The sequence below is a fragment of the Papaver somniferum genome, chromosome 3 (genome assembly GCF_003573695.1).
Source record: "Papaver somniferum cultivar HN1 chromosome 3, ASM357369v1, whole genome shotgun sequence".
NCBI classification, from domain to species: domain Eukaryota; kingdom Viridiplantae; phylum Streptophyta; class Magnoliopsida; order Ranunculales; family Papaveraceae; genus Papaver; species Papaver somniferum.
The window spans coordinates 219,724,841-219,738,225 of record NC_039360.1 but is presented as its reverse complement, the minus strand read 5'-3'; the positions used below and the strand labels follow the sequence as shown (position 1 = coordinate 219,738,225).

The 13,385-nt window shown below is 36.1% G+C and overlaps 1 protein-coding gene across 5 annotated transcripts; it reads left to right on the top strand.

Moving 5' to 3' along the window:
* Positions 1–2,428: 2,428 nt before the first annotated feature.
* LOC113358712 lies at positions 2,429–10,157 on the top strand. Of its 5 annotated transcripts, none has more exons than XM_026602363.1 (8): positions 2,429–3,593; positions 5,515–5,615; positions 6,130–7,938; positions 8,533–8,587; positions 8,748–8,860; positions 9,212–9,302; positions 9,410–9,457; positions 9,543–10,157. In XM_026602363.1, exons 2-8 carry the CDS (start codon positions 5,554–5,556, stop codon positions 9,621–9,623), a joined length of 2,259 nt encoding a protein of 752 aa, XP_026458148.1. In that variant the 5' UTR covers positions 2,429–3,593; positions 5,515–5,553; the 3' UTR covers positions 9,624–10,157. The 5 variants fall into 5 exon arrangements, with proteins under 5 accessions (XP_026458148.1, XP_026458144.1, XP_026458147.1 ...); XM_026602359.1 differs by having other exon boundaries at positions 5,748–7,938; XM_026602361.1 differs by lacking the exon at positions 2,429–3,593 and having other exon boundaries at positions 3,746–5,615; positions 5,748–7,938; positions 9,543–9,660; positions 9,854–10,157.
* The last annotated feature ends 3,228 nt before the right edge of the window (positions 10,158–13,385 follow it).

Genomic DNA, 13,385 nt, shown 5'->3' with positions numbered 1-13,385 from the left:
AAATCCATCAACAACCTCCAAATATAACATATTTTGGCAGGATGAGTTTCTCGTTTTCCATGGATTCGTGAGTGATGTGGTAGAAAACCATCGCGGTAAGCCTTCTCACGTGTTTTTAGCGGAGCATCCACTGCTAAGGGATCCTTCTTCCCCCAAGAGAAAATCCTTTATCCCGAATGCAGATAGTCCCCAAGTGAAGGAGCGAAGATATAAAAGCCGTGCAGATGGTTCCCAGTCAGTTTCGACAGCCCTACCGACTATCAGTTCGTCCAGTATGCGAGTACGTGTGATTTTCCTCTTGACTTTAGTTGGATCATATATATCCTTGTTTCTTTCCTGAGTATCCGTCTTTGTATCTTGCCTAGGGTCTCAGCAGCGTGAACACCTTTACCAAACTTGAAAGTAGTCAGAAAACATCGATTCTCGAGACGGAGGGTGGCGGTGCTGACCCTATCCGTGGCGATGGGGAACCCGAGAAGGATGAAAGCTTCGAGTTCAGTGATGACGAGAGTAGTTATTTTGACAGCAGTGCTGAATCTTCCTTTAGCCAGTCTGAAAGCGAATCAGTGAGTCTCCCGCATTTTTTTTCCTCTTTGGAAAATATCTAATCCGTGATGTCATAGGGGAAAACCGTTTCTGAAGATGGCCCTGAGACGGAGACTGGTGACGATATAGCTTTGTCTCCAATTATGGCAGCCGCACCAGGCGACCTTGAAATGGATGTTGATCGAGATGAAAACGTCGTTGTGACTCAGACAATGGATAGTACACCAGTGGCCGCAGGTGAAATTTTCATTAGGAATCCCTTGTCGGTTGCTGATGTAGACGCGGGCGCCACTTTCAACCCTCCATACCTGGTTCCTTATCCGGATCATGTGTTGATCGGGGGATTTAGCGTGCCAGCCAAACATGCGGCGCTATACACCAAGATATGGAAAAGACACAGAAATTTTATCACTCCTTATGTTATATACTAGGATACAAATTAAAAAGACACGGAAATTATAATGCCATAAAAATTATTAATTATTTCTTTATTAAACTTTCGTTTACTTTGAGCATGTAAAGGTCGAAAAAAATTCAAAGATATGTATTTTAGGGCTTTTGATGGGCTAACTTTCATGTGGTCGATACCATTCGTGTAACTTTGAGTTAATCAATCTCTTAAAATAAGTGTATCACATGTGTCTAGTGGAGGTTTTTTTTTCTTTGATCATTCTAGACAAATGTGTTAATAGATATTCCCAAAATTATGAAACCTATTATAGGGGCTCCAAGATTTTGGTTTTGAAGGCTCACAAAATGATAAAAAAGCGGGTCATGAGATAGTAAATCCACAATCCCTTATCCCATTGATTAATTAATGTTAATGATTAGGTTAACTAAATTAAGTAAGATTAATGATAAGATTAGACTAATCATTTGATTTAAACTTATATTTGAAATCAAAATCAGGGGATTTTTTTGGTTTCCCAACCATATACAAAACCAGGGTAGTTTAAACCCAACCAGGGAAATTTACGGTTGGGTTTTCCCGCCGTATACAAAAATTAGTAAAGCTTTTCCCGCCGTAAATCAATCCTACGGTTGGGAAACCTAATATTTTCCACCCGTATTCATTCCTGAAACTGATTTTTCAATCTCTAATTTGATCAAATCTAACCTATTCATCAGATCAAAAGCATTAAGAAAGGATTGAGTTTTCGATTCTTACCCAATTAAAATTATTACTAGCTGAGAATCGATGATTAATCGTCGTTAAAATAAAAAAAAAAAAGAATGGCGATGGAGAAGGAGAAGAAGAAGAAGAGAGGAAGAAGAAGAAGCGGGTGGGTTTAGGTTTAGATTTTTTTTCCCGATCGGATACAGTTTAGGTTTTGTTTTTGATTTTATTAGATTTAAGTTTGGTAATTATCTAGGTTTCCAAAGAATATTTTTGTATTTTCGATAACAAAATAGGTCCCCCACATTCGCACTTAGGATAATTAAATCCATAGAAATTCTCAAAACCAAATCCATGGAACCTTTATAATAGGTTTCAAAATTATAACACCTCTCTAAGAAATGGTCAACCATTTTGGAAAATAATAGACACTAACTGAATTTTACGAAACCCATCAAAAAAAAAAATGTTTTACGTGCGTCTGTTCAAAAGATTGTCATTTGAGACAAACCAAACGACAAAATCATAATTTCAAATAAACCAAAAAAAAAGTTACCACGATACAAGTAAACCTCACTATAAGAATATCTATTCTATTATATAAATCCAACTATCCTTAGTTGAAGCTGCAATTTTCCTTTTCCATTCTACCCCTATTCCTATTAAATACAAGTACACTTGAAATAAATTAGTGAGGGTATAATTGTAATTTAATTTATAAATTAAAACTTAAGCTAATTACAAATTAATTCTCTACTGCATTCCAGAACCATCTTCACCCTTCTGCACTTTCATTTTTTCCCCTAAAAATCATTTCACCGTAAGTGATCTCTCTAGAATGGTTCTCTTCCTATATAAACAAACATTTTCACCATTTCAATTTAATTTTTGCTTCAGAAACACGGATAAAAATTTTGATTTCCCAGCAGATCAGGATTTCAAAAATCATAGACAGATTTATCAAGAGTTTAAATGACGATGGAGAAATCACTCTTATCAGTGACATAACCTTTTCCAATCCACCTGTTTTCAACCTGTTTCTCTTTCTCAAACTAAAATTCTCTCTATACTTCAGATCTCTTCGGATCCTAACAAATATATTATACATGCGGTCATCAAAAATTATTCAGAATCGCCAAACAAGAAGAGTTTTAATTTTTAAAAAGATATTTATAAAACGATAAAAAAAAGGATTTTGTCTCTCTTAATTTATGAATTTGTTAATTTGGTGGAAGGAGGAATAAGAGTTGGTAAGAGATTCAACTATTGTTTTAAGAGAATAAAGATCAAGAGTTGTTATGAGTTTATGGTGACCCAAAAGGTTCAATCAGAATGGCGATGAAGAAATCGTTGATGGTGGTGCGGGCTGTAGTGTGAACTGTGAAGAAGAAGCTGTGAAGGGCCTAATCAAAATAACTTATGGTCAGTCAAAAATTAGGTTAAACATATTGGTTAAGGGCTTGGGATGAGTTTTTTCTTTCTATCTTTTACAGGAGGAAAATAATTAATGATTCTAACACGCGCATTTGCGCATGCCCGACGTTCTTGTTTTTAAAGAAATAAACCCCATATACTATTTGTTTCAAGTTTACCTCCACAAATATTACCCCACCTTACCTACACCATTTACTTCTTCGATAAAATTTCATTCACTTAAAATCGATTTTTCGTTGGGGTTCTAAGAAAAAATCCGGTCCTGTGAGAATTCCTTGGTCACGTTTTGAGTGCTTTCCACTTGCACTCCACCAGTACCTCTTGTCCTCCGGTGAAATAACCGCAAAACTTCAAGAGGGGGTAGTTTCATAGTTTCCACTTTCCACCCAAATTTCAAAATAAAGTAATATAACCTTTTCCCCATAACACTCTATCAAATTGGGCACTTCCAAGAAATACAGGGTTCCTTGGTTTTCTCATCCGCGCTGGTTTTGGGGTAAAATCTTTTACACTTAACTTTTTTCTTCAAATTGTTCTTCTGATTCTAATAAGTAATCTGCAATTGATTGTGAGTAGACTTAGATCTTTATTTCAAGCTATTATGAGTTGTTTCTTGATTTTTTTTTTTTTTATGCTGAATCTTGAATTGAAATTGGTGATTTATCTTACTTTATTTTTTTGACCTATCTTGATGTAATTTGAAGTTGTGAGATTTGTGACCTATCTTGGATATAATTTCGCAATATCGAAACATTGAATTGTGTAGAGTTTGTTTGACAATTTGTAGGATATGTTGAATGCAAGAAATTATTGAATGCAAAACTATAGAGATTAGATGGTTAGGACTTTATGCTACTGAGAAACTATAGAGTTTTGTATGTAGGCACGCGAATAATTAGGTTATTGTCTACTCGAAATTATAAGAACACGGATATGGTTGGAAATCGATAACTGAAAGATGTGTTTGGTTCTGGGAATCCTTTTGCGATATAGACGATTAAGGGTTTGTGAGATTTTGTAGAATATGTTGAATTTAAGAAGGCTTGCTTCTTGATAATTTTGATAGTTTAGGTCAGGAAGAGATAATGATATTTAGAGGTAGGAAACTGTAGTGTTTTATCTAGGCACGAGATGACGAGAATCATTAGGTTTTTGTCCGGTCGGATTCATATCAAAACGGCAGCGATTGTTAATCTCAGGAATCTAAAACTGAAAGTTAGATTTCTAGGATTTGATAATTAAATTTTAAGAGTTCGTTGAGAATTTGTAGAATATTGTTGTGTGCAAGAAGGGTTTGAATTTTGTTTCTTGAATTTTTGGTAGTTTAGGGTAAGTGAAGATGATGATGTTTGGAGATTGATATACTATTGAGAAACTATAGTGTTGTATCTAGGTTCCTGCCTGGTGGGAATAAGAAACAAGTGGCTGTAATTGCTGCTATATGTGATTTTTGTAAACCAAAATCTGAAAGCTTGGCTTTGTATTGGATGTTATTGCTCAGATAACCTGAAAATATATTTGAGTGCTATAACTCTAGATCAAGGAAAACTAATCGCAGATTGTGAAAATGGTGAATAAGTTTATATTGCATATGTAGAGATTGTAGAATGCAACTTAAAACACTTTTAGGGTACCGAAGGTAGTCTTGAAAGATATGTAAATTTGAAACAGAGAACGTTTAACTATACTAAGTTAACTAGAACATGATTCAGGCGAAGTAGAAAATAGGGTATGAGATGTGCTTTGTTCAAGAGGTAGAGGAATTAAAGATCAAAGTTGTTGATTTCATTAGAAAAATGCACATGGAAGAACATTAGGATAGTAAGTATAATCTACTTTGGGCACGGCAAATGTTAATCATGCATTACCTGCTTTTATGTTTGTCCTGATATTACCTAACAAGTAGAAAATACAACTGTAAAGCATGTAAGTTAGCGTCTGGATTAGCATTTCGATTCAGAGGTAAAGACGAGTACTCTGTGCAGTTTCTTTTACTTGCTACCAATCTTTTAAACTTATGTTTACTTGAAATTAAAGTAGGAACAGTAACTATTCGGTCAGAATGGAATACCTTGTAGTACAATCTTGTTTCGTTAGTTCGGCTATGTGTCCCAAGTCATGCTAGATTTGATTGTCGAAGCAAAACTTGTATTGTGTTGGTCTTACAGGAAGTCGAGCTATTTTAAGAATTAAATCTTTCAGTCTTTGCACCCTTTGCTGTGTGCATTAGCTGCATAAAACAGAAGCATCACGTTACTATGTACCAGTACTTATTACTTTCTCATGTGAATTTCAAAGTAGTCTCGAAAGTTTAATTATTTTTCCTTTTGGCCAGCTATTACTTGATATCTTTTGTAATTTTCTAGAATGTTTTTATAATGAATACCAATGAGCGCCAAATGATTTTTGGCTTAAAGGTGATGCATTTTCTTTCGGAACATACATGGAAGTGATAGATGATTTTGTTGTTTCATCTGGGATCGAGTGCTTCAAGAAACATCTTGGACGACTTTCACTGGTGAGAATTTAATTGAAAGTTTTGTTCTTTGTTCTGTTGAAGAAGCTTTTTCATCTTTTGCTGTCCATATTGGATTTCTCTTGTGAAAACTTGGCATATATTTTTAACACCCCGAGCAACAATCTAATTCAGCTAGGAAGGAGAGAGTACATGACTCTAAATCCTGTTTAAGGATCTGCTCCGGATTATCAGCGACCTGCGCTATGTGCAAAAGATCTCTACTAAATCTCGTGTACAAGCGAAGGAACTCTAATAGTATTTTAGCTGTAGTGGGGAAAAACAATATAAAGGGTGGTGGTAGCTTTCGTCTCTATAATTGTTCTGCAGTAGGGCTGGAAAATAATAGAAACTGTGTCAATAGTGGTGGTTCTCTTTCCTACGGTTGTTCTGCAGCAAATCTTGTGTACGAGCGCAAAAACTCTACTAGATTTGTAGCTGAAGGGCAGGAAAGCGATAAAGGTCCTATTGGTGATTCACTTACCAACAATTTTTCTGCACCAAACTTTGTTTACAGGCGTAGAAACTCCGCTAGTCTTCCAGCAGCAGCAGGGTTGGGAAACGAGAAAAATAGAAGTGTAGGTCATCTTTCCTACAATTGTTCGGCTCCAAATCTTGTGTACAAGCGTCGAAAAGCTGTTAATCTTCTAGCAGAAGCAGAGAGGGACAACAATAGTCACGGTAGCGGTGGTTGTCTAGCTGACAATTGTTCAATACCAAAACTTGTGTACACGCGAAGAAACCCTAATAGTCTTCTAGCAGAAGCAGAGCGCGAAAACAATAGTAACGATAGTGGTGGTTGTTTAACTTACAAACCTTCAAAACCATGTCTTGTGTACCAGCGAAAAATCTCTAATAATCTTCTAACAAAAGCAGGGGGTGATAACAATAGACAAGGTACTGGTGGTTGTGTTTCTTATAATTGTTCTGCACCAAATCGTAAAAACTCTACCAATCATCTAGCAGAAGCAGGGCAGGGAAACAGTGGTGGTGGTTCTCTTACTTACGATCGTCCTGCACCAAAGCTTGTATACAAACGTAGAAACCGTACTAGTTTACCAACAACACAAGGAGGAGAAGACAATAGATGTGGTGGTGGTGTTAGTCCTTCCTACAACTGTTCTGAACCGATTTTTGTGTACAAGCATAGAAACTTTTCTAATCTTCTAGCAGCAGCAACGTGGGAAAACAAAGAAGACAATAGTGGTGGCTGTGCTTCCTACAATTGTTCTGCGCCAACTCCTGTATACAAGCGTAGAAAATCTACTAATCTTCTAGCAGCAGCAAGGTGGGAAAACAAAGACAACAGTTGTGGTGGTTGTCTCTGCTGCATTTGTTCTGTACCAAATCTTGTGTACAAGCGTAGGAAAACTAGTAATCTTCCAACTGCAGAGCTGAAAAACAATAAAGAAGGTAGTGGTAAATGTCTTTGCTGCCGTTGGTCTGAAATGCCTTCATTGTCAGCAGAAAATGATCACAATATTTTCTCGAATACTGGGAATGGTAGTCACACTGGCAGAGAAGATCCTGTTTCTTCCTCATGTTTACGCAACAATGACATAACTGCTGATGGGAGATCATCCTTATCCCAGCAGGTCTTTCCAGTAAAGTTTGATATTGCTCATTATATGAGACCTAAGAGTTCAGAGATTTCTTTAAAGCGCATTAATATGGAATGCTCTACTGGCGAAGTAGAAGAATTTGATGAAGCACAAAATAATAGTGTCCAAAAATCAGCTCTTGGATGCTGCAATGTAATTGGTAGCTGTTCGTCGGCGAAATCTTACGTCGATGGTTCGGGTTCCGTGAAAAGTGATTTGGAAGATGCAGGGGAATGTTCCTCATCTGATATTTTGACAACAAATCAGTTAGGGGAATGCTCAACAGAAAAAGAACTCATATATATACTTCTACGAGATGTACTTCATCAGCAGGTTTGTTCTAGGAGAAAATCCACGTCCAATGATGTTGTGGGTTCTAGCAGTGCTGCTAAATATAAACTTCAGTCATGCAAAATATGTGACGGTTTGGAAAATTCACTGAGTATGTTGATTTGTGATAATTGTGAGGAGGCATTTCATATTACTTGCTGTAATCCCAAGGTAAGAAAGATACCAGTGGATGAGTGGTATTGCCAGCCTTGTTCAAGGAAGCAACGGAGACTTCCTCGAAAATCACTAAATGCAAGAGCATCCAGGAGGAAGAGTGCAGCACCGAAAGATCATATAGCGTCCATGTTAAGTGATACTGAGCCATATACTACAGGTGTTCGAATAGGAAAAGATTTTCAAGCAGATGTTCCTGACTGGTCTGGTCCCATTTCGAGGTAAGATTCTCTTATTCCCATCCTCATGATTCTGTATTGGTTATGAGTCGACGCATTGGTATACTAGCAATTGGGGTTAAATAAGATGAATGCTGAGGATCTTATACTAAAATAGTAGGTGAAAGTTTATGTTTTTATATTCACACCATTTTGTTTGCCTGTGAGAATTCAGTTTCTAGGAAAGTCATGATGTAAGCCTTTGGTCTTAGTCAAATGTCTTTGACTGACAAATTGTGCTTCTTTACACAGAAATAATGTCTGTAAGGTGGTACTTCTCATGATAAAAACTTAGGGGGGATCCTGAGGTATCCTTAGTATTTTATTGTTTACGTTCGGTTACCCCCAACTAAGGTTCAACATGTGGACCTGTTAATGGCTTGGTTATTTAAACTAGTGACACCTTGACCAGGTCATTCACGGTGCAACTGAGAAATTGTAAAATTAGGATTTCAGCTGTCTGAAAGGAATTATGAAATGCCTTTCATGTTTATTAAAAAGTTTGGTTTGCCTTTAACTGGACTAGAATTTCATACAAAACCTTCATTCTTGTGTATCTCATTTTTCTCTAATTATTCCCCCTTTACTCTACTGCAGTGATGTTGATTTTGTTGGTAAAGCAATGGATCCTACAGAATGTGATACTTTATGTGTAAGATTTATTTACCTTCTAGTGTTTTATTGTTCTTCTCTTTATATTGAGATAGAGTTTTTAAGTATAGCAAATTTTTTTTTGGAGCTATTAGCAAACTCCTGTTATGAAGAAAAAAGCAGAAAGAAAATAGAATATAAGAATTCTTGTTCCTTTGCAGAAGTTGAATGCCAAGAAACTCCCAGCCCCCAGTTCTGCTGGTAATTGGCTTCAATGTCAAGAGGTTTTGGTTGCAAATACAGAAGTGGAAATTATTTGTGGAAAGTGGCGAAGGTAACTATCTTAAAATATGCCACATACATTTTAGACAGATGTTGAACTTCTTTGTACCAAAAAGCATGATGTTTAACTTTCCTGAAGTTATGATTTTCATTATATATCCCTTTAAAGGGAAGAGAATACTAATTTGCATCCTAGGGTCGCGCACATGGAGATGACAAAGGGTTGATTTTCGGTGCTGATAAATATGATGTAGAGTGCATCGTTCCTGAAAACTAGCCCTTAATCATCTCATGGGTCTACATATGCGAACTGGCCTAGTATCCCTTTTCGTATTGTATGAGGCTTTAGTATATTTATTAGCCTAGAATCTTAATGTTCAATTCATGTCTATATATCACCCAGGGCTCCTCTTTTTGAAATCCAAACTGATGATTGGGATTGTTCTTGCGCTCTTCGTTGGGACCCAATACATGCTGATTGCGCTGTTCCTCAGGTAAAATTATACTTCATTGAGCTCACAGATTAACATCCCTTTACACACCTGTAACTCTATCTACTATCTTTCTATTCACTTCCATTATTTGGTTGACATTCTTGCAGGAGCTCCCAACAGATCAAGTTCTAAAGCAACTCAAATTTATAGAAATGGTGAGTCCTTGCTCTTTCGGGAAGTTATATTTGTTTATTATTTTTCGTTAACTCATAGAATGACCCTTGTGCTTATGTTGTGCAGTTGAAGCCAAAATTAGCTGCTAAAAAGCAAAAATTAACTCACACAAAGGGTGATACAGAGGACATTAGAAGTGTAACCTAAGAAACATGGTGGTGATCCTTGACAGATTAGGATATAGGTAAGTAAAATTCTTTTGTCTTCAAAACGTAAGTTGTACAATTCAGTAACTGATATAGTAAAAGGGTTAGCAACTTTTTATATAGTTTCTTCCTGTGGTATATAAATTCAAAAGTGTATATGAATATAAAAAATTTAGTATTCCCACAATTGACAGACAAAACTGTCAAACACAATGTACTCCTTGGTTTCAGCATTTTGAAGGAGTTATCAGACATTTCATCGGCAGATGTTTTGGCAGCCAGGATTACTCTTATGCAGGCCTATTGGGGTAAACTGGGTTTACCTTTTCTAGGTCATTTCTTGGGTTTTCTGGATTTGGTATACACCTTTTCGGCGCCTCCTTTTACATTCTTCATCTCTTGGATGAGGGGACATTCTTTTCATTTCAATGTCTCATGGGGAATGGCTTCTCCCTTTTCTTTTGTCTATTAAATATCCGTGAACTTGTAAATTTCCAGTATTTATCAGTCATATATAAAGATAGATTTTTCTTGTCTTGCTGGATAGTCTGTAGTACATCGCTGCAATACGGTAAACAAGGTTTTGTGATATGGGACATCTAGTTGACTAGTCCTCTCAGCGTGACACAGCTTACAGCTTAAGCTGTATATATTCCTATTTTGTCACGTATCAGGATTTCCTTTTATTGGTTTCAGTTTGATCGCCAAGTTTGATATTAGTTTTACACTTTTAGTTTGATCGCTAAGTTTGATAATTTCTGTGATTTTTTTTTTGTTTTTATGTGGAGGAAATTCATAGATTAGACATCTCTATGTCCAAAATAAGACTACGAGGAATGGCACAGAATTAAGTGGTAAACATGTTTGGAGTGAGATATAGTATAGCTGAGTCATTCTTATGTAGTTTTCGTTTGTATTTCAAATAGCTTTACGGTGTGCTTGGTTGCTCATGGTTCTGATGAATTTATAAACAACGATATTCATGCAAATCCATCGTGGTTGGTAACTCCCTTGTTTTAAAGTTCATATAATGTTTGGCATTATCCTCATAATCTTAAAATTGTACTATATATATATGGGATATTAGGGCTAAAAAAAATGTGGGTTCATAAATTTCTTGATAAGTTTCCTAGTAAATCTTAGGAGTGGAGAGGGGTCAGGCATATTGAAGATTTTTGCTGAAGAAATGATTTCCATGGAAAATGTGATTCTAAGTATTCAAGGGATTTGGCAACCAAATGTACTAGGAGAAACGTAATTCCACCAAATCTCACCTTTAAAATTCTGCACCCAAACCATTGGAAAACCACTTTGCTCCATTGATCTTTATTTCTCTTCACCTCCATCCATAGAACTTTTCCCTTTTTCCACAGTTTCCACTGATGAGGGTTTGTCTGATTGCAGAATCACAAGTATCAGGTGATGTGGATTACGTGTTGGAATGAGTTTCATGGTTAGGTCAAATAACCCAATCATTGCAACTGCTCGGGATCAGTGTAGCCGGTGAACTGTGTAAACTAAATACTTTAAAATAAAAGAAGAAGTTTCTCCTGGGTGTTATTATACTCACACATTCACTCTCTCTGTCTCTGTTTCCACCTGGTATCAGAGCTAAAGAGAGAGAAACTCATCTTAGATATCCTTTAGCTTCCATCTATTAGAGCTTCGATGTGCGATTCAAATTCGTAAATCAAATCAGTAAGTTGTTCTTGAAGAATCTGTGAGTTGTTCTTGAAGAACATGTTGTTGAGCGTAAGTTGGTTTCTTCATTAAAATTTTATCTTTTTTTTTCTTTTAGTTAAAAATAGATCTGCGTCTGGAAGATCTGAGAATAGTAACTCTTCTCATCTTAGGATTTCATCGCCTCTGGACTTTTCTCATAATGACAATATGAATGTCAATATGATATTTTATGAGATGGATGATACAAACAACCTAGTTTTCTCTCATTGTGTGAAACTTTACATTACTGGTAAAGGAAATCTTGGGTATTTAAGCGGAAGCAAAGTATGTCCATCAACCACAAACCCAAACATTCAACGGGTATTCATCTCAAAAGTAGTTTTATGCGCCTAGTCACTGCAAAAGAGGTATGGGATGCAGTTCCGCAGACTTACGACGTGAGTTGTAATGCCACACAACTACATGATTAGAATCGCCGAATTATAGAGACGAGTCAGAGTGATAAGCCTCTATCATTTTACTTTAATGATACTCAAGATTTATGTTACGAGCTTAATTTTCTCCAACCATGTGAATTGAAAAAGGTTGAATTATAAAATAGAATTGAAAAAGATCGAATTATTAAGTTCTTTGTTGGTATCGATTCAGAATTTGATCTTATCTTAATCTAAATATTTGCAAAGATCCATTGCCGATATTTAGAGGGGTGTATGGGGTTGTTAGACATGAAAACTTTGTCGAGATACTACAACATCTCCAGTACTTAAAGGAAGTTCAGATTTGAATATGATTGCTCCATTTACTCATGTTTCAATAATTAGACTAGAAAGCAAACGAAAGTCTGACGAGAAATACTTTCTATAGTGCGATTATTGTATAAACGTATATATATACTAAAGAGACGTGTTTTGAACTCAATAGACGTCCGTAATGGCAGAGTGGTAATAAAAGATGAGGTAATTCTAGTGGAAATTTTAGAGAAATAAGAGGAAGTCCCAGTAGAGGTCCAATAACACATCACACACCTAATGAAAGAGAATTTCAACCATCATCGTTGAGTGTCTCTCCTCATCCACCCCAAGCCCAATTTGAGGAAATAATAAAGGATTATGCTTGAATGCTGTCATCCAAGAAAAATTCGGTTGGGTTTAGATCTTTGACTCAATCACGTAACACAATAAAGTTTTGTAGTGCATTAAGCTCCACTGTGATAAATCTACGGATTATCAATTGTGGATCAACTGATCACATGTCTACCAGGTCGAACCTTTTCTCTACCTATTGATCATCGTTGAGTGTCTCTCCTCATCCACCCCAAGCCCAATTTGAGGAAATAATAAAGGATTATGCTTGAATGCTGTCATCCAAGAAAAACCATAAATAGAAAGACGTGACATATTTGCAGAAATAGATATTTTAGGCGCAATAGAAAGGAATGCTGTCACCGTTCGGTTGGGTTTAGATCTTTGACTCAATCGGGTAACACAATAAAGTTTTGTAGTGCATTAAGATCCACTGTGATAAATCTACGGATTATCAATTGTGGATCAACTGATCACATGTCTACCAGGTCGAACCTTTTCTCTACCTATAATCCTAGTCCCAGTAAACCCTATATTTGACAGTTGATGGATCTTCCTCTATTATCACTGGAGAAGGACACATCATCATAACCAAATTCGCGTATCTTTTTATGGTACTACATGTTCCCAATCTCTCTTGCCGCAAGCCTCATTTTCATCAGTTAACTAACAAAACCTTTAAAGTGTTGTGTTACCTTCTTTGACTCTCATTATGTTTTTTAGGACCTTCTCACATGAGCAGTAATATGTGTTGGTAAATAAATAGAGGGTATGCACTACTTCAGTGCTATTTTTTAATATTTACAAGCTAGAAGTGTTGTTGAAATTTGAAATCAAGAATATGAAGATCAAAATAATAGAATATTATGTAATGTAATATCCTTGTATTTTAAATCTTGTATTTTTCCTTAAATTGACAAAGGGAAAGATTGTTATATCACTTCTCAGTTGAACCCGCCATGCATTGGTATGTCAAGTTTAGTTCCAAAAATCGAAGT